The 21,103-nt window shown below is 40.6% G+C and overlaps 2 protein-coding genes across 7 annotated transcripts in view; both read right to left on the bottom strand.

The window, feature by feature from the left end:
• Positions 1-10,369, bottom strand: part of LOC130178659 (microtubule cross-linking factor 1) — a 72,824-nt gene extending 62,455 nt beyond the window's left edge. For 4 of the 6 annotated variants that reach the window (XR_008829193.1, XM_056391082.1, XM_056391083.1 and 1 more), the window contains exons 1-3: positions 8,967-10,369; positions 4,492-4,716; positions 3,388-3,546 (exon numbers count right to left, since the gene is read on the bottom strand). Coding sequence is in view for 5 of the 6 variants with exons in the window: in XM_056391082.1 (XP_056247057.1) it covers positions 3,388-3,546; positions 4,492-4,716; positions 8,967-9,839 (1,257 nt within the window). In the remaining variant the exon portion in view is untranslated. The remainder of the gene's footprint in view (positions 1-3,387; positions 3,547-4,491; positions 4,717-8,966) is intronic. The other 2 variants (XM_056391080.1, XM_056391081.1) reach the window with 2 other exon arrangements.
• A 298-nt stretch (positions 10,370-10,667) lies between these two features.
• rab12 (RAB12, member RAS oncogene family) lies at positions 10,668-20,857 on the bottom strand. The gene is made up of 6 exons (XM_056392215.1): positions 20,460-20,857; positions 18,544-18,604; positions 15,447-15,585; positions 14,307-14,396; positions 13,919-14,023; positions 10,668-13,045 (listed from the first exon to the last, which is right to left on the bottom strand). The coding sequence occupies exons 1-6, from the start codon at positions 20,683-20,685 to the stop codon at positions 12,938-12,940; spliced, it is 729 nt and encodes a 242-aa protein (XP_056248190.1). The 5' UTR covers positions 20,686-20,857; the 3' UTR covers positions 10,668-12,937.
• Between the last annotated feature and the right edge of the window lie 246 nt (positions 20,858-21,103).

Here is a 21,103-nt window from a genome sequence, read left to right as displayed (position 1 = left end):
TTTTATGTGGCTGATCGTAATCGAAGAGCCTGGCACAGAAGACAAGTATCTTTGTTTGCAGTGTAATGTAAGTTCATGTTCATGCCTGACATCACTGCATCACTTCATCTCTGCAATGGTATTTTTTATAAGTCTATGTGGGTTGGGCACTTGTGTGTGCATGACATAATAAATAAATAAATAACTGTCTAACTGGGAAAGTGACAACACCTTGTTTCCTTGTGAAATCTTACAGCAGCTTGTTTGTATTCACATGTTAGTGATAAAGATCATTTAGACAAAAGAAGGTGGAGGAATTTGTGCTTTTCACTGAATTACATTACACCTTGGTCAAAAATTTACAAGCTCTAATTAAAGCAGAAAAAGGAAAAGAACAATCTTTCAGTCCAGCTGAACCACATTCTTATCATCAAGCGTGCTCCTCCTCTCTCCGCTGTACCTGATGTTTATCTCTGTGACTGAGCAACTCCAAGAGCAGAGGGCAGATTGTGAGATTCATTCAACTGCATTTATCCCAAACTAAATGCTTTTAGCGTGTTAATAACACTATTATCATCCCTTTTTATCAACAATAACAAAGAATAAATGGCTTCCTGCTGTGCATTATGAATTTCACAGGAATTAAAGACTTTTAAAAAATGAATACATGCTTTTTAAGTCCTGGAAAAATCCTGGAAAAAGAAATTCCATGCAACAAAATGAAAATATTGGGTTGCTACATCATAAAGTAAGCACTTCTGGGGAGGAGGGGGAGAAAAAGAAATGGCGTCACATGATATCGAGGTGCAGATTCAGAGATGGCTTTTGTTTTTCTGGGGCAAACCTCGGGGGACCACCAAAAAAAAAAAAAAAAAAAAAAAACTGCAATCATTTTGAGCAGCCGCCACCTCGGCCTGTCTCCTACTCCCTCCACTACGTCTGTGTGTACAAGAAAGCCTGTGTCATTCTGTGGCCGCATGTGCCACAATCCCGCCAACACCAAAGATATAACTGCTGTTCAAATTAGAGAAACCCCTCATGTGCAGTGTCCCCTCACTTCAGTCATACTGTGCACCAGTTATTTCCTCTCAGAAAGCCACCAGTGCAAAGCGACAACGACAAAAACCGGAGTTTGTATTTGCTGCATTAGCACATCCAGACTAGACATAGATTTTCTGTCTTCGTCCCAGCACATGCGGCTTGGTCAGGTGCTGATAAGTCGCCTTTGAAAACAACAATGTTGCCAGCATCAACAATTACGGCTTTAGAATATAGATTTTCAAAGAGTAAAAAAAAAGGTTTGGAGAGCAGACAGAGACACACAACAGACACAGACAGTCTGTATGGAGACGCTGTGGCGCACATGACGACAGTAAGGAGAGAAATGGTGTCATCCAGTTGCCAAGAGAAAGCCCCCGTCTCCATTCTGACTGGTCGGGTATTAGCCTACTTTCTCTTTGTTGCCAGACGTCATGTTACCTGCTGTTGTCAAAATCAATTTGTCTAAGTAGCTGAACCTGAGCAGCACCGAGAATAGCCTCCGCTCATCTTATTACCTGTGAGAAGACCTCACTCCACTTCGATCAAAGCAAATATTCTCTCCACATGAGAGTAATAGTGACACAAAACTCCATAGATAAAAGTCTGAACTCTAAAGTAGGGCTGAAAAAAACTTCCAGTCCTCTTTATGCATTAATTTAAAGGTCCCATATTGTATAAAGGTAGATGTTCATGTGCTGTTTGATTATAAAGCAGCTCTAGGTTCTATATTAAGTCAGGACTTCTGGAACTTTGTGATGTCACAAATAAAGCAGTCTCTCAGCCATGATCCTAACGCCGCCGACCTGGACCCACCATCCAACCTTGCAGGATTTGTGTTTACCTGAAATCTGCTTTATTTTTATTGATCACTCAGAAAACAATTAGCCAATCAGAAGAGATGCTCAGAGCCTCCTCTCTTCTGATTGGCTCACCGACCTGTTGTTACTGGAGCTCCAGAGAGAAGTCTGAGAGAGGAGATGTAAAACTACACTGAGATGGTTTTTGGTTCTTAAAACAACAGGTATATCTTCTATGATTACAGTGCAGATTAAACAGAATGAAAAAAGCAGCTCATACATGTGATCCAAAAGACGACGGGAACTGAAGTGCCAAAACATATTCCTCCAAACAATAAAAAGAAAAACTTAAAAATGATCTCCTTGTCGATGTACATACACACATATTTTTTGACAGCGCTGAAGCTCCATTGCTCTTATATCCCTGTAGCACTGACACGCTCCTCCATCTATTCATACAGTGATAAAAACCTTCAAAATACCCAAACTATTCAAAATTCTGTAAAACTTTTTCTTTTTTTTCTTTTTTTTTTCATAAAACTGTCCTGGATTATATTTTGTGCCACTAAGATGCCAAATGATTGCATTTCAGAGCAGCCTTTCATCCTGAGAATGACAACATATGACAAGCCTATTTAACACGTAGTGACTGTGACATCAGCCTGTAAGTAAAGGGAGTCAAACCCCAGCAACGACAGCTTGAGGCTCAGACAGACGACTGTTTACACAGCTTGAAAACTATGAAACACCAGGTTTGAACTGGCTGATTTAGATTGGCCTTGAGGAAGGAGTCTGGAAGAAGCTGCTGAACATCTTTCTTTCACAGATACCGAATTTCCATTTTTGGCCTGGAGTTTGTGAAAACACCTGAGCTGTGAGGGGGGAGGGGTGGCTGCAACTTCAGGTAGTATTGAGTAGTGCTGTAGCAGTATCTGAATATCAGCAGTGTTGAGGAAGCACTGGGCAGCTTCCAAATGAGCACACATCTAATTTACCTGTAGTTAAAATAGTGATTTCCCTGAATAAATAAGTTGTTAAAATTCACATGCCTGTCAACTGAGGTTGCTCAGATCAGTCTGTGCATCACTGCACAAAGCAGTTGTTTTGAAGGGGCTGTCGGGAAGCGGTTAAGCAATTGATGGGATTATTCACCGCAATGACCCTGCTGATCAGGCTGCTGATCGGCATTCATTTGAATGTCAAACATGCATTATTGGGCATGCATTAAAGGCGACAAAATTCAATTAACTATAATTACGTCCACTGCTACAGTAATTTTTCGCTGCTTTACTGATGACCCTCTCGACTTTAATACCGTTATCCTCATACATTTAACACAAGCTCAGAACAAATTCTATGATCTGGGTTATTTTTACATCAACAGAGGCACTTTTGTTTAAACATAAGTGCATTTCTTGGATTCCTTTAATGGGTTCGTTTCCAATGTGCACTAAACAATCACCGTTCAGTGAGATAAAAAACATGGCTTAGTGTGCATGAGAACAAACGTGCGGCGGTGACCTGAAACAACACTGTAATAACCAGCATCTGAGCCCTATCATCCCCTTACCTCTTTGGTCCTCTCCAGCTCGTTGTGCAGCGCCTGTTTGGAGATCTCCACCTCGATGATCTTCTGTCTGAGCAGCTCGTTCTCATCCTCGGCTCTGCTGCGTTTGTCCTCCACGCTCTCCAGCTCGTTGTGCAAACGCACCGACACGTCTTTCGCCACCTGAGATCGAGAACAAACGCGCGGCATTAATCTACATCGTGCAAAACAGGTTCACGAATATTTACTTAGATGTGCCGTCAACACACATGATACACCATCTATGTATTTAAAATGGGCTGACAGATGCACACCAACACACACATTACACCAATGTATCAGGCTGTGTTAAAAATCTAAAAAATCTAAACATCCACAAGCTGCTGATCAACACATTGTAGTTCTGAATTGATCAGTCAAAAATGTAAACTGAATATCTTTGGGTTTTGGACTATTGATCTGACAAAACAAGCGATTTCTAAACATCACCTTGGCCCTGGAAACTGATGATAAAGCCATTATTTTCTTAAACTGCTTATTTCTTTATAATTTTTATTTCTCGCATCCTACGTTACTTAAATTAATTTAATCTGTTTTCTCACAAAATTGAATGAGTTTATAATTTTGATTGGCTGCCTTGCATGAAGCACTTTGTGACTTGGGTTTTAAGAAGCGCGCTATAAAATTTTACATATTATCATAAATAAAACAATTGACAGATTTATTGATATTAGTATTTGTTAGTTGCAGCCTTTGTCAGCGGTCTGTATGAAAAAAGCATCTCCGCTTTTTATTTACTGTTTTCATTTTCTAGTTGGATGTGGTGCAAATCATTTATTCACTTTAAGTCAATCTGGTTCCCATGGTTCAGCAAACAATGAAAAGGTGCTGTGGATCACCTCTTTAAAAGAGTTATAAACTGTGTGTCATTAGTCTTGGCTCAATGAAGAGCTTAACTGTTTCAAGATGACTGCATGTTCTGTTTTGAGGGCGTCACCAGGTAGTAATGATAAAATTCTGAGGCAACACTGGCATGAAAATCGTCAAATCTAAAAATACCTAATTAGCATTACTTAATTGCAAAGAAACAAACATACGGTAGATACTGAGAAGAGCAAAGACACAGACCTTCAGGTCCTGCTCCAGACTACGGAGTAGCTCTCCGTCCACGTGGCCCGTCTGTGCGACCCGCAGGCTCTTCTGCTCGGCCTTTCGCAGGCGGTACTGCAGGATGCGGCAGTTCTTGTTGGATCGGTCCAGTTCCCTCCGCAGCTCCTGGAGCTGGTAGACCTCCTCCTCCAGGTAGCTGTCTCGCATCTCCTCCATCTCCGCTCGCAGCTCGTCCACTTCATCCTGAGAGAGAGAGAGAGAGAGAGAGAGAGGGGAAACAGGGCCCAGCTGTTACTTCAGTTACAACAATGATATCCAACACTTGTGTCATTATGTCACTTGGCTTCTAATACAAACCCCGTGCTGTAGAAAATGTTGGACGAGAATTGTAAAACACCATCATGCTGGCTTTTATGGTTATACTATAATCAATGTTATCGTTACTCTTTGTGAACAGCAGCAAGCACTTTAGAGTTTCTGTGTATGAAGGTTAAAGGGGATGAGCTGAGTTTAGCCTGAAGGAAACATCCGAGTTAAAGTGCTGTTGCTGTAAATGATAAACTGTCCAATTCTGTAGCAACAATACTTTAACTGGTGAGCAGGGGAGTTATTATTCAGCAGCTCCACAGTCATGAAGCTACTGATATTTATATATTTGTAGAAGTTTTGATACAGAAACATAAAACTAAAGGTCTAAAGCTCCCTACAATGTGAAAAAAAAGTGTTGGACAAACAAATTGCTCACTGTGCTGAAAAAGTTGGTGAAGAAAGGGGCCATGGGTCATGAGACTTTGGCTCCTTCTCTACATTTTGCATGTTTGTGTGCGTGATCTATCATGCTCAAAGTGCCATTTTGTCCTAAGGATTACGCACAAAGAGAACCGAGAGAGAGGCAGACGGTTCATCCTCTGAGGACCAAGAATGTGCTCATTAATTGTCACAGCATTCTGAACATTCGATCTCGGTATTTCATATGTACAAGGGTAAAATGCTGCCAGTGGAGAGGTCGTAGGACAGATCAGAGATTCGGCCTCTGAGCTTCATGAAACTCCACTGCAAATTTTCCTGTTAAAACATGCAGACGATCGTCCAAAGCCAGTCATTAGTTTTCACAAATTGAGGCTGGGAGGACACTGGGTTTCATGTGCTGTACAGACTGTGAAGCCCTTTGAGGCACATTTGCGATTTGTAATTTTGGACTACATAAATGAATTAACTTGACTAGAGATGGAAAAAAAAGAAAGAAAAAAACAGATAGGAGAAAAGACTGTGATGTCTCTGCCAGAAAGACTGATACATTTGATATACTGATATCTTTTATTTCTCTTGCTATTAAAGTATTAAAGTTTGGTTTTCCCAAGCAGTGATTTTAGTAGTGAAAAGACAGTTTATCTACATTCATTTTTAGGGTTTTCAGGTATGAAGCTGTTAAAAAGTACAATATATATAAATAACATACCTTTGTAGATTATGCTAATGCTTTCATACGATTACATATGAGTTCCAGTAATGCAAGTACTCTTAGTGATGATGATATAACATCACTAGTTGGCTCTAAGCATCTTATCTCTTGGATTGGATGCATTCATATTCATCTATCTCCTATCGACATGAAACAACCCAGATTTATCCGTGGTACTGAGATGCTACAATAGTTTGTTGATAACCTCGGGGGTTTTTTGTTTGCCTACTGTGCTGGGGAATCAGTTTGCTCAGCAGATTTCCCCTGGGATGGATATTCCTTGTGTGGCACCTGATGAAAAGACAATTGGATACTGAAAGGGGAGGGAGAGAGTGAGAGTGTCTCAATTAATGAAAACCAAATCTATCCTCATTTGGAAAAGCACAGAGCCCATTGTTATCTGAGGAGGGCCCTGGAGGAAGGAGCTAATGACCTCGCACAGGGTCAGCCCAATCGATGGCCAGGTTAAAAGCAGAACCAGAGGCAGAGCAGCATCCTGGGAGCAGGTATATTTAGGGAATATCACTGATCTTTACGGACAGTGTGTAACCGAGTCATCCCCAGCACTTAGTCATCTCTTTAAAGGTGTTAAGTGTGGCTATCTTTACTGAGCAGTCGCTGTAACTAATTAGAAATGAATATTTTTGCTCCCGAGCTCCAGCTGCAGCAATCAGGGCAGGACACAGAGAGGGATTAATAATCATCATTCCTCATCCAGTAGCTTTCTCTGCCCATTATTTATATAAGTGACGTGTCCATAAAGTGAGTTCTGCTCAACCGACAATTAAAAACTTAAAGATAATCAATTTGCTATTATAAGCTGGAGTCAGCAAATGTTTGGCATTTTTGCTTTAAAGGACAAAATCTTAATCAATTTCTGTTAAGTAATTAATTTACAATTGAGTAATTGTTTCAACTGTAGACATACTGTAGGTTTGCAAAAATAAGTTGATGAGTTGACTGACACCTTGGAAGCTGGTCTTACTTCATCAACCAACAAGTATTCAGCAGATTATAATAATGAAAATAATTAGAGCCGCCACAAGCAATTATTTTCACCCATCAATCAATCAAACATCAATAATTTGCTTAATCAAATGATATTAGTTAATGTTTTGTCTGACCAGTAGACTAAAACACAAAGATCTTAGGTTAACAATGATATTAAACAAAAAAGAAAGCAGCAAATCTTCACACTAAAGACGCTGACATCAAACAATGGGGATTGTTTAATTCAATTTTCTGACACTTGATTAATTAAAAATCAAATAAGATGCAGGCTTCTGAAAAACTGTAGAACTGAAACAAGTGTATTAATCTATTACTCAACTGACAGAAGATTCAAGTGGCAGCAATTTGGATAAGAATTGTTCAAGAAAAAAAATCCAAATATTTTCTCGTTCCATCGTCTCGATTTTTGTTATTTCATATTTGAGGGTAAACTGAATCAGTTTGGGTGTGCAGCTGTTGTTCAAACAAAACAATGCTCTAGGCAATTTGTGTTATTTTGTGACACTTCATTGAACAAACTTTACGGTCCAATTAACTGATTAATTAAAAGGTATTCAGCAGATTATCCTGTCATTAAAATAATGGTGAGTTGAAGCCCCAAATTTCAGTTTCTTGGCATCATCCAGTTGGTTTGATTTGGATGCAATAACAAAGGTTTACATCCCCTTCATGACCTTTGTCACACATTACCCCCAACTTTCTTTCACTCTTCTCTTAATCCAATCAAAACAGGCCAAAATACCTAAACTACAATAGAATAACACTAGAATTAAACTGAGAGGTGTCAACTCTGAGAAAAATAAAAATAAATGTGATAAACGTGTTTTCTCCATAGAGCCTAAGAGGCAGCAGTGACGGGGTCTCCCAGACATTTTGGGACACAGGGGTTGGGGGTGTTTTCGGAGTCCACCTCAGAGACCCAGCTGGCAGACTGACAGCCAGGCGGGAGGACGTTTGAACCCCACACACATGGGACATCTGACTGTTATCAAGTCCTGTGGGATAAAGCCATTACAGCGAGAGCCAGTAAAGCTGATTAACTCTCTTGTGTTTTCACCGAGCCAAAGAGAGAGACCCAGACATGCGTGATCAAGTTTGAAATAATACTCACAGCAACATGCAAATAAACCTGTCTCCCATCTGAAAAAAACTGCAAGATTGTTTGCCGCATTATCTGTTTGCCTCCCCTCCCCAACTTATTGGGATAGCCTACTTATAGAAAGAGGGGGGGGGGGGGTGTCCTGCATGAAATCTTCAAGTAGGATCTTCATGCAAAAATACAATGGTGGCACATTGGCACACCGTGGATCCATTATTTGTCCACTTAAACAGCCCATACTTGTGTGTGGTTGATGTCAACTCACCAGTTAATGTCCTTGTGCAGATGATACACTAACTTCAAAATGTTATGTATGCCGCCTCATAAAAATCACATGTTAAATAAGAGTAAGTGTTTCCCCTGTGTTCAATCTGTTCACATGGAGACAATGTGTCCCAAATGTAACACACAGGGGACAAAATGATGATGAGTCTTTCTGTCAAAACAGGTTCTGGTGACTTGACAGCAACGATATTAAAAAGACAATTTAAACTTAAAGGACACACAGGGTGAAGCCACTATCAATAAATCTCCCATCAATGAAGGTCAAACCCATGGGGATACCCGGGAAGGTGAAAAAGACATGATGGATGGAGAGTGAGTCTACATGGGGATGACAGCTGGCATCAAAGGGAACTGTGTTTAGATTGTGGTAATTTATTCAGTAAGATTATGAGTTAAATTATTGAGCAGGTGGAAGTTGCTCAAGGACACTTTACTAAACCCGGGACTTTACCGAACCGGGACAGTTCTGTGTCTTCTTTGAAAACCAGCTGCTGCTGTATTAGGAGATCAAATGATGCAGCACAAAATTTTTTAAATGTAAAATTGAACTAGGTGTTTATATGAAGCATATGCAACAAATAAGCATCACTGCCACCACTGATTCTCTTGTTACTTGTTGAGATAACACCGCCTTACCTTGAGGTAGTCGTTTTCAGATCTCAAATCTTCAATTTCCCTCAGCAGGTCCTCCTCGTTTACATCCTTGGTGCCTGGCAGTTTGAATTGTGCGCTTGTTGAGGGTTTCTCCTGCTTGTGTTTCTCTCCGTGCGCCCCCGGAGCGGGCTGAGCCTGAGACATGCTTCCCTTGGCGGCGGAAGCCTCTGTTGTGCGCAGCGGAGCAGCAGCAGCAGCAGCAGCAGCAGCAGCAGCAGCTCCGGTAGCTTCTGCCCGCAGGGGATTATCCGCTCCCAGCTGATCCCGGTCACTGGAGCCGGTACCGGACTCTGCGTCGCTACTAACGGCCGGTGCCAGCCTCTGCTCGTCCGACAGCGGCTCGGACGGGCAGTCTGACAGGTCTGAGCTGCTGTCGGTCTGGCTGACGCGGCCGAGAGGCGCTCCGGTCGGTACCCGAATCGGGGATCCATGGGTGTGAGGGCCCGGGGACCCCGAGGCTAGTTTCCCTTTCTTGCCTTTGGCGAGAGTCGGACTGCTGGTACTGTCCGGTCTGGTGCTAGTGGCTTTGGGCTCGGCTGCTGCATGCTGGGGCACCTTAGTGGGCTTTTTCGCGACAGTCGACTTGGTGTTACTTTTTACCGTGGCTGGTTTCTCCTTCGCCCCGGTGGTGTTGCGTCTGGAGCTGCGGTTCGGGTGGGCTAAGGGCACTGTGGCAGACTGCTGCTGCTTGTTGAGTTTGGGGGATTTCGGTACGATGGCAGGTGGTTTGGTGGAGCGGGAGTGCACATCCTTGAGGAAAGGTCTGGCCGGGGAAGGCGCTCGGTTCAGTCTCTTCTTCTCCAACTGGTGGTTCTGCGGTTTGGTGTCGCTGCCAGAGCCATTGGAGCTCTCCATTATACACCGACACCGGCAGCAGGAGGGCGTTGAAGGAAACGATCAATCCACAGCACCGCGGAAAATCTCTGACATGCGACACCAGGAAAACAGCCAGGTTTGTCTACCTTCTTCCTTGTCGGGCTGGGGATGCGCATCCTGCGTTGTGCTGGATGTTTTACTCCATCCTGTCTGCATTCACCAGGTTGTCATTGTAGTCCCCTCTGCCTGTAGCCCCCTTTGGAGGAAACGCTGCAATACAAAAAAGGGATTACTGGGACGGATGGGCTGACAGACAGGTTGCATCTGCAGACAGGGTTTGTAAGGCTCAAGTTAGAAAGAGAGGAGTCAGTCGGAGTCGCGTCAGCCCTCTTCCTCCTCTGCACGCCGGGTCTCCATCCCTCTCCTTCACCGGGGTGTGCGTGTTGGGCCCCCGTGTCTCGTACCCCCTTTCCTACTCCTTTCCTATCTGACATGTAAGATCTGCAATCGCTGCGGTGTGAAGCTCGACGGCCGTGATTTTCTTCGGGGCGCATGCGCTGCTGCCTCACAAGTAACCCAAGCACACCCCTTGTTTTCTCTGGGACCAGGCGGGACCAGGTCTGACAAGCTTTGGTGCGCATGCCTTAATGACACACACATATATATATATATATATATATATATATACATATACAGTATACACACTATTGAACAGCCTCACGTGAGGTGCAAAAATACAGTCAGGAGGAACCAATAACCTCCTATTCCCATGGAAAATCTGATGTCAGTCAGATCTTCAAATCATTTTTTTCCTCAAGACCGCAATCCAAAGTAGTCACACAGTCACACGTTTAAATCAAGACCATATTCTGGTAATAAATATAGATATCTTTAATTGCATTTCATTAGTTCAAGAATGCCACAAGTTATAAATACCACAAATCCGCTTTGAACATGCCAAAACTTCCCAAAGACTTGAAACAGGTTTAATACAAAGTACAGTCTTCCATCTTAAAGGATACACATTTCAAATAAAAGCATTTGTTTTAATGTATATTTAAAACACAGAGTAGCATAAGGCTTGGCTACTAAAACAGGGTTAGTGGCAAATGCTAAAAGTCAGGTGGGGGTTGGGGGTGGGGTGGGGGGGTTGGTGAAAGGTTTCATTCCAAAAAACAATGTCTGAAGAAATGTTTACAGCTCAGCATTTCAAAACACGAGTGATCGAATTGCTAAATTGGACATTTGCATGTGAAGGTCGTTGTGCTTGGATGTCAGTGACTGTTCTGTTGCCAAAAGTCTCATTTTTTCAACATTTTTCTTCTGGTATGAAACTATTCATTTGTTAGAATACAAAATGTGCCATTTTAAGTCCACAAAAGCCTGAACTTAACATAAAACCTCAGCAAAAAATAAAATTAACCTATAGAAAGTCGGTTTGATTAATTCCAAATCTCGTCCTTCCTCAGCCTCAGTTTTTACTTCAACATGTAACAAGACAGAAACATCCACAGCGCTACATTTCTCTTACTGCATTAATCCCACAACAAAGATGGAAGAATTTAATCATGACCAATGTCTATGAACGAAGGAGGGCTTAACATGCATAGCCTAGTATTTTTCAAATGTGCATAATCTCCACACTGGTCCATAACAAACTGCCAAATCATAAATTCAAAGCTGCTAACCTCCTCTATAAAACACAAGCGGGATTTTTATGAAGATGTTTCTTTATTAATTTGATATGAAACTCGAAGCAAGTCTGCAATAAAAAGCCAGAGAAAATGAGCCGATCAAAGTTTCCTGAGTCATTCAAATACAACACAACCCTTCCTGCATTTTCACCCTGCAAAGGGAGACTCCTCTCTAAACTGTATCTGAATTCAAAGGAAAAAGGTCAAAACAAAAACACTTAGAAATATTAAAATGAAGGCGAAAACCATGTGTCTGTGTAGCTTCTTACTGTCTCTATTTCCCTCTGAAAAGCCAGTAACACACATGGAAAATGTCCCTGTGAAAAACACCAATCCCTCAAAGACTACATTACCCATCTCTCCTTGCATCTCCAACCCACTTTAACAGGATGTGGAAGAGTGGTTCCGAGCGGCCACTACTGCGGCAAACGCTGATCTTTATTAGTGCTATACTACAACTTGTGTACTTTCTTCTACTGCATGTCAGCTTTACTAGTTAAGATGGATTGTAGTGCAAAACATTACGATTTATACAAATGTGAAAAGAGCCGTTCCAGCCACTTTAATACTTTAAGGCAAAGGAATACAAACTGATATGATCACCACCACAAAACCACCTTCTGCTGGCCACAAAAATCTGCACCTTGTCCAGTCATTACAGCAACACACCATATTTACATCATGTGCTTTTGTTTACCTCAAGTCAACTCCTCACTTGGTAATAAAACCTATTAATAACAATATAAAACTACTGTACCAGACCCAGAATTTAACCTAAGCTGAAAAGACATGAGATATCGTTATCCCTTTTCTGTGAGCTAGAAAATGCAGATAACAGAAACATCAGGGCAACTCAGACGATGTTAAACATAGTCTACAGTATGTGTGATGACAAAAGAAAACAGGAAGAGAACAAGCTGTAAGGCCCTCAATAATCCCCCTCCATAGAAAATGTGCAACTGCTACCAGAGGGCTCTCTACCTTGAAGGCACCTGTGGGGCACGGCAAGCCTAACGGTCCGAGGAATGAGGTAGTCTGGGTCAAGTGTCGACAGAAAGGTGGTAGGAAGTGGGTGATTTTGCCAGGCGCTAAGTGTTAGTGTGGCACATGTCAGAGTGTACAGTTACAAAACAGGAGAAGAAACATGGGAAGATAATACTGGTTGTTAAAGAGAGTCCATGCATTTGAACAGCAGTAGTCAATATTTCCAAACTGCTGCTGTGTCATGCCCCCTAGTGGCCAGATTGATGCTCTGCATGTGTGAGCTGTGAGCGCTGAGAGTGAGTGTGAGTGAGTGTGTGTGTGTGTGTGTGTGTTTGTGTGGTGTGTGTGTGTGTGTGTGTGTGTGTGTGTGTGTGTGTGTGTGTGTGTGTGTGTGTGTGTGTGTGTGTGTCTGTGTGTGTGTGTGTGTGTGTGTGTGTGAGAGAGAGACCACTCTGACTCTCAGCAACAGCGCATGCGAGGTGGAGGCAACTCCGGAGGCACTTCCGGTTCAGGCTGCAGAGACAGGACACTGTTGGAAAGCTCCTTGTTGGGAACTTCCAGAGGCATCTGTTGTATCAATAAGAAAGAAAAAACATCTGAATACTCAGGGTTAATATGCTCAATTTTTAAATAGCGGGCAACTTATTGGGTGTTGAGTAAGTCTCATTTTGTAAATAACAAAGGTGAAATCTTTCACCAACTACTGTAGGCAGAACAGGAGGCCTTTACTTAGACAGGCTTAAATCCTCACTGGGTCTTCATCAAGGCAGAAACAGTAAAAACAGATTGCTTACACCTGCTACTCCTTATAGACAATACACCAGAAACTGTAATATTGCAAAACATAATGAAATAACTATCACAATGACATCAAAACATGAATATCATAAAAAGAAAGAAGAGAAAGACAGAACAACAACATTTGAAATCATATCATTTAAAATAATGCAGTCCCATCAGTAAGGATAATTATGAAAGAGTTGTGTTGTGCTCGTGTCCTAGTCCGTGTATTAAAAACTGAGTGAAACAAAGTGAACACAGTAATTAATCTCTGCCTGGAAATATTCTATTTTTCCAACTGTTTGTCATTATCAAAAATGAAGTTGAGTTGTGCGTCCATGCAGCTGTCTAATGAAGGAGTTACCTGTCAATCTGTGTGACTATATATTAACTCTTTATTTAAAAAAAAAAAAAGGGCTTTGTGCTTTTTTTAAGGTGTTGTATTTGGCTGAGTTAAGACAGTATTTAATCTATTCTTCATTTAGACAGATTGTATGAAATTTAATTACACTACTGAGCAAGGCAAGGCAGAGCAGACTATTGCACCAGGTGCAACTGGAATAACCACAAGTGACTAATTTTAGTCAAAACATCAAATTCAATGCAGCTTCAATGTGGATTTTTACAGAAAAAAAACACTGGAAATGATGACACACCGACCTTGCTAAGAATGTCATCCACAAGCTTCAGGAAGATCTCGTCCACATTAAAGTTGTCCTTGGCACTGGCTTCGCAGAAGCGCATTCCACTTATTCGAGAGGCAAACTGTAACACAGGAAAGTGTGAAATTAGCACGGAGCCAAATCGAGCACAGCTGCTTCGTTTCATAGGAGCAGAAATATAATTAGTAAGGAATTTAAGTCACACAGTCCGGCTTGTTAATACTAAAAACTGTGTTTTATCTAATTTGATTACGCCAGTAGATTGCGCTATTAGGGACATGGACTTTGTGTGCTCCTAAAACTGAAATGGGAGGTTCAAATATTATAGAAAACAAAGACGTGGCTCTGTGATATAGTGAAAGGGTGCAGCTGTGTGTTGAACCCACCCTCTCTCCTTGCTGTCTGGAGATGATACGATCGGTCTCACAGTCCAGCTTGTTCCCGACCAGGAGAAGCTCTGCTTCCTCTGAGGCGTACTGGCACAAAACAGAGAGCAGAGAGGAGACACATCAGGAAATCATCACCCTCCTGTTTCATAAAAGTCACACCAGATCACTGCAACAAAATCTGTACACCGTACTGACACCGTGAACAACTCATTTTTTGGGAACTTAAAAGTTAAATTCTGGTTAATTTACCTCTACGATACAAGGGCTGTGACTATGAAAGGACCATGAGGACATACATTTTTTCAGTTTGATTCATGTCTGCATGAGGCTGAGGTTATTATTATGAGATTATTGTTAACATAAAATGAGTGTTATAGAGTCAGGAGTCATCACATGAGCCACTCCCTTTAAAATGAATAAAGTCAAGCAACAAGACTAACAGGCTCTGCCAAACTAGAGGCCAACCAATAAATCCATATTGTCTCACTTCAGATATATTACTGTTGAAGTATATGTCAGCTGATAAATGACAAGAAACTGAAGTACAGAAATGTCAAAGATGATGATGAAGATTTTGAAATTGTGTCACCTTTCTATCATTTGTTCCCCAGAAGTTTATTATTCAACAGTTAAATGTTGCAGGAGCTCAGTTCTCACGCTTTGGTCACAATTGTTAAACAAACAAATTTAGGTTTATTGATATCGTGTAAAGAAATTTAATATCAGTTGAGTTTTAAAACTCTCAAACAGCAAACTCAGTATCAGAAATCCAGCATAGGTCAGGCTATAATGGAAACGTGTCTCTGCAGAGCGACACCTTCACACACACCTCCAGCTCATGTATCTGCTGCCAGTGCTAACGAGCTTAAAGACAAAGGTAGAACTGAAGCATGAACATCAGGGGATGCTGGCTGGGTGGCCACTGTTGGTGGATTGAATGTTTATGTAAACATTAGTGCTAGATGCATGGCAGAACCCAGGGAATTGTTTTGTCATTGTACAAGAGAAACAGGTGCCGTCTGACATATTTGACAGATAATAATAGCACAGGAACACACCCAAGGACAACAAAGGAAAGCCATATATCATTTAATGAGACGTTTCAGAAATATCTAACTGCCCACAGTGTTTGTTTACCTTGTCTATCATTTTCATCCATTTAGGAAGGTCGTCAAAGGTCTCCTGCTTGGTGATATCATACACTAGCACTATTCCCTTGGCACCTCTGTAGTAGGCCGAGGTGATGCTGTTGAACCTCTCCTGACCAGCAGTGTCCCTGGATGAAAGAAATTAAACCCAATATAATTAAAATAACATCAACTCAGTCACAGCAGTGCAGTGCCTCCAATAATTTTGAAATACCAAAATACTTATTGACTGATTTAAGAGGTTTTTCATAAAACAAGGATCAATATGACTAAGGCTTGTATTTAAAAAAGGAAATGTATTTATTTTTTTATCATGTATTAGTGAACTTTCTCAAGATCAAACAACAAATAGGAAAAGAAGAATCAGCTTCAAGCAACGTATTATCAATGTAGTTTTACTAATCAATATAGATGAGATTCTAATTTCTTTAGACACCATTCATTTATGAACACTGAATCTTTCTTTATGAGCACCAACGTTATCATCATCATCATCTTGTATCTAGCTTTAAAAAAAAAAAAAAAAAAAAACAGGAATCTGACATTTGTTCCAAAATGAGATAATCTGAAGAAACATGCAGTTATGAAACGATTGTCAACTCTGTAACATTTTACTTTAACACTTGGTGAATCACTTTTAACACACCACAATGTAGCTGTAAGCAGACATAAGTGTTTATTGACGTATTTGTCGATAACTACAATGCCTCCTGTAGGCATCCATAAGTCGAGGCTAAACACGGCTGTGATTACACAGAATGAGTTTTCATAGTAGAAGTAACTGTATAGTTGTTGAAAATCCTGCATTAATAAACACCTGAAAATGTCAGTTACAGCTACAGCAGCGTGAGTTATAAACCATTCACTAGTTAAAATGATTAGTCTTTTTTTAAGTAATAGCTTCAATTACAGGTTGATCAATAGGAATCACAGGCACCTGAAATGAGATCAAGTCAAACTGAAGATATGATTCTTTTTTTTAAATTAACTCTTCATTTAATAAATGTAAAGGTACAAAGATATTTTTTTAATGTCTGAGTGGATATTTTTTCGGATCTGTTAAGATTCAGCTGATCATCTGAGTCTGGGTTAGCAGCATGACAAGCAGTTGGAGCTCCACTCACAGCGAAGTGTTACTGTACCTTCAGCCAGCTAGTCTCTCCCCGTTTCCCCCTGTGAGTCACAGTCAGGCTTATGAGCAGGAGCGCAGACAGAGACACAGCAGCACAATGGCAGGGTTAGGTAAGGCCGGGCGCGGCAGTAATGGAGCTTGATGCGAGCAGTTCGACATGAGAGACAAGACAAAGTGAGGGCGGCCTTCCTGATCGGACAGGTCGAGGACAGGGCAGAGGAGCGGGAACAAAATGGGACGTGGTAAACGGCAGATGTGATGTGGGGGTGGGAGGGTGGATGTGGTGTTAGCGAAGAGGTCAGATGTGTTAGTGAAACAAGCAATGGCATTCCCACATTTTAGCCCAACACTCATTGTCACACAAAGGCATATACAAGCTTTCCTCACTGTAATCTGTGGCATGTTAATCAGTTTTTCAACCGTTGGACAAGAGCACTGGATGGTTTAGATGTTTTCAAAATGTGATTAAAGCCCAGTTAAAGTCACAAGACACAACCAGAGGCACGGCAGAATCAAATAACATCATCCCCATCACTGGTGGTCTGTTTGAGCAATAACACTAGGCTGGCTCAAGACTTCTGAACAATTTTCAGCAATTTATAATATAATAATAATATAATAATATATTAGAATAATGAAGTGAAACAAAAAGACAGTTCACTCTTATAATTGAGCAACAATGACACTGTATGTCTCCAGTGACCAGTATCAAACATCCATCACTAACGGATTGATTTGGATACTGTCACAAAAGATGGATTTTGTTCTTAAAATGATTGCGGAAAAACTTTAAAGAGAAATCTATTAATAGTCAAATTAAATTAAAATCAAATTGCTACTACTTATTAGTACCTTTATACTCCGTATTTTGGACTATGGCAATCAATTCTCCAGCTGTGTCAGATTAGATCAGATGGAAGGTCATGGTTGGCTTTAGTGGCACTACTTAAATATTCAAAAGTAGGTGTAGACAACCATGTGGTTCCTCTCATATATATGGTATCTCTGGCAATCCTGCAAGCGGTTTCATGGGTTTAAATGCATAACCAAGTTCCAGGAACTGCTGCCTGTGTTTGCACTGAAGAGACTGTGGTCAAGAGAGTTTTGCCCTTGAACCTTGGTTTTTACTTTTAAAAACACTTACACTTAGTTGCTAGTTTATTAGGTGCACCAAGCTAAAACTAACGCAGTCTAATACAACAGTCCTATAATAAATATTCCCTTCGTGAAGTTTATAATGTTCAGTTTTTGTTGAAAGTGGTGTTGATTCAGTTATATGAACATTTTGGAGGATGTAGTTTGTGGTGCTGTTGAACTGTCTTGTGTTATACAGAAGGATGTTTCTGTTATTTAGCTTACCCCCATTAAAAGAAACTGAACATTATGACCTTCATGAAGGAGGGTTTATTGCAGGACTGCATTAGTTTTAGCAGCTACGGTGCAGTTAATAAATTGGAAACTGAGTATATGTTGTGTTTTCACATATAGGTGTGCACTTGTTGTAAGTCATTACAAAAATAACTTGTGATACTACATGTAACAAATACACCATCGCCTGTTTTGACCAAGACTACAATGGTTGTTGTTTAGACAACAACATGGGTGAGTATTGTTGCTCCATAGGTAGAAGTTAAAAGTTAGATTCCCACTGGAGAAACATGCTCTTTGGATAAACCCCTTCACTGTTAATCGTTCATTTAAAAAGTTTTGCAAAACATATACATGCTATTACTTTACTTTATTTTATCATGATTAACAAATTGAAGGTATTTACTTTTGCACATGCCTTACCTACTATACAAAGCTGAGATGCACCCACTAAGCCACCAGTATCTGTTCGTTAGAGCGGTTTGCAGCATGATAGGACAGAGGAAACACTCCATGATAGGACAGACAGAGGAAATGTGCTATGTAGAGGGGTAAAGGAACTGGAATCTTGTGTACAATTACTCACCATATCTGTAGTCTGATCTTTTTCCCTCTCAGCTCAACGGTCTTGATTTTGAAGTCAACTCCTATGAGGGCAATCAAAAACACACATGAGAACATCTACATTTACCAGCATTTCCTGTGTTGTTTTGTCTTTATGTCAGTATAATTTCAATTACTAGGTTGGTGTATGAAGAAAACTGACTTCCCTTCTTTGCTTTAAAGGCAAATTATAATTCTGTCTTGAATCTGGTTCAATTATATTTCTATTTGAGAATTGTATGTTTCCTTGGTTTCATAGCTTCTAAACAATGACTGAGGAAGTTACTCATACTTGTGTCATACTTTTAAAAACTGTGCACGATGATAGCAACTATCTCAGATCTATTAAAACATTTTCAGACAGGCTTGAGTGACTATTACTAGTCAAACTATTCCCTCTGTGTTATCTGTGATCAAAAGAGCACAATGTTAGCGACACAAAGCTCACACAACCTGCGATCTGTGTCACAGAGATGACAGGACACAAAATGGAGCTTTGCAATGGCAGCTGCCTGTGTGCAAAACTATTTTGGGACTGGACACTATGGCTGGCTGCTGTATTGGTCACAGGACTGTTTACCCAATTCGACATATAAACAGACCTCATGTATTTTCAGTTGGCAGCATCTATAACTGGCACAACAAGTTTTCACAAGGCGCTCTTGTTTTCAAAGGGTTACGGTTAGAGTTAAGAGTTAAGATACAACAAGTTAGAGTGGTTGTGTTTTTGTAATGTAAAAGAATGCAGTATGAATCAGTTTTTTAAGCAGACATATGAAAAATGGCTGTTCAGAAATGGCATTCGATGGGGCACAAGTACATCCTCATCTAATTACACAAACAGGGTCACCAGTTGTAAATTAAGTTACACTATTACTGAACAGCTGCAGATCCATGCTATGAAAGTAGCAGGGTGCCAAGTCTCCTCCTTACTGTGTTGTGTGCAAAGTAAGGGAAACCCACTTTAAACTCTCACACAAGATCTAAGCCTTTAACTTCTTCGTCTAGCTAAATTTACAGACAGTGACAGCTCTAGAAGCCTCTGTGTACAGTATACAATGTGCAACGTAAAAACTCTGTTTTTCTGTTTCTGTAAATAAAACGCATTAAACACTTGGTACCTACACAAGCATAGAGTACTACTAGATTTTGTACTGAATATTCTTCACCTCTGAGCAGAAATAGACCCTTTACTCACTTTTGTTAAATTGCTTAAAAATAAGAAATTTATAAAACTATTTGACTCATACAACTTTTATTTTCTCCAGGAATAACTAATTTATCATAATACTTTTTGATTTGCACCTCGTATATACAGTATATGCCTCTGTCTTTACTTTACTTATTCAGTTTTACTCTTTTTATTGCATGTCCTTCTTTATTTTTGTTTATTTTGTCTGTTAATCTTTATTCAAACTATAATTGTATCATAATTTGAGGCTGTGATAGTCAAACTTTACTATGATAAACGTCTTGTTTACTTCTATGTTTGTACAGCTGTTCTTTTCCAACTTTGCAATAAAAATAAAAAATTACTGTGTAAAATTCTTCTTCTAACAGCCTAAAATATACAACAACCCAAGCATCATTTCAAGCCTCAAACGTGTGGAAGGAAAAACAAAAGTGTTGGGAAAACACTTCATAGAAACACAGTCAAGTCGCTAAGGCAGTTTTGTTAGCTTGAACAGTGTTGTGTTGCAGTTAGCTTAAATTGGCCGGCTACAGCTGGTATTGTAACCTTTGTTCAGTCCCATTACACAGTAGAGTAGAAGGCAATATGTCAGCGACGTCCACCCCATGGTAGTTTAGGTATCTTCAGTCCAGTAAGTAGACGGAGCCCTGCTGTATGTCAATACAAAGTTGACAAAAACAAGTCCCTTAAACGCCTCCTGTCCTCACCTACTGTCGACTTGCAAGCTTCGCAGAAAGTGTCGTCCGTATATCTCTCCATGAGACTGGTTTTACCAACACCACGGGAGCCAATAATGATAATTTGAAGTTTAAAATCAGCGGGTCTGGGAGGCATCTTCCTGCGGCGCGACTGAGCCCCCAGAGCGGGAGACGAGTTCGCGGAGCCCCCGCCACCACCGGCGGCCCTCCGCGGTATATCATATCTCGGATCCATCAGTAATTCCACATTTGTGACAACAAGAAAAACAGACAAACACGCCTAAACTATCATAGAATCGAACCAGTGTGCTATATCCGACTTTCTTTCGTCTCCGTAGAAGTTTGTGAAAGTTTGTCGCTCGCCGACAGTTGTTGTTGTTCAGCCATTAGACACACACCAGATCCACCATGACGTCATTAACCACGCTATAAAACATTTCCGTTTCCGCCTCAAACTCTTATCATATCATTTTTATTTTTGGTCTGTAGAATTTATTTATTTGTTTGCTTGTTTGTATCTCTAGTATTATTATTTATCTATTGATTTTACCAGAAAAGCTGTGAAGAATTAGCAATGATAACTACAACTGTTCTAAAATCACTGCTCATCACTTCTGGAAGTGGACTCAAGTTTTTTCACTCTTCACAATTTA

This window comes from Seriola aureovittata, chromosome 12 (genome assembly GCF_021018895.1).
Source record: "Seriola aureovittata isolate HTS-2021-v1 ecotype China chromosome 12, ASM2101889v1, whole genome shotgun sequence".
NCBI classification, from domain to species: domain Eukaryota; kingdom Metazoa; phylum Chordata; class Actinopteri; order Carangiformes; family Carangidae; genus Seriola; species Seriola aureovittata.
The sequence above is the reverse complement of the archived record's forward strand: the minus strand, read 5'-3'. Positions and strand labels throughout refer to the sequence as shown.

What these genes read in the sequence shown, in the direction of transcription:
- rab12 (XM_056392215.1), bottom strand. Translation starts at nt 20,685, where the DNA reads ATGGATCCGAGATATGATATACCGCGGAGGGCCGCCGGTGGTGGCGGG. An exon ending in AGCTTGCAAGTCGACAGTAG is followed by an intron (nt 18,605 to 20,459) that starts GTGAGGACAGGA and finishes TTGCCCTCATAG; the next exon opens with GAGTTGACTTCAAAATCAAG. An exon ending in CCAGACAGCAAGGAGAGAGG is followed by an intron (nt 14,024 to 14,306) that starts GTGGGTTCAACA and finishes CCTGTGTTACAG; the next exon opens with TTTGCCTCTCGAATAAGTGG.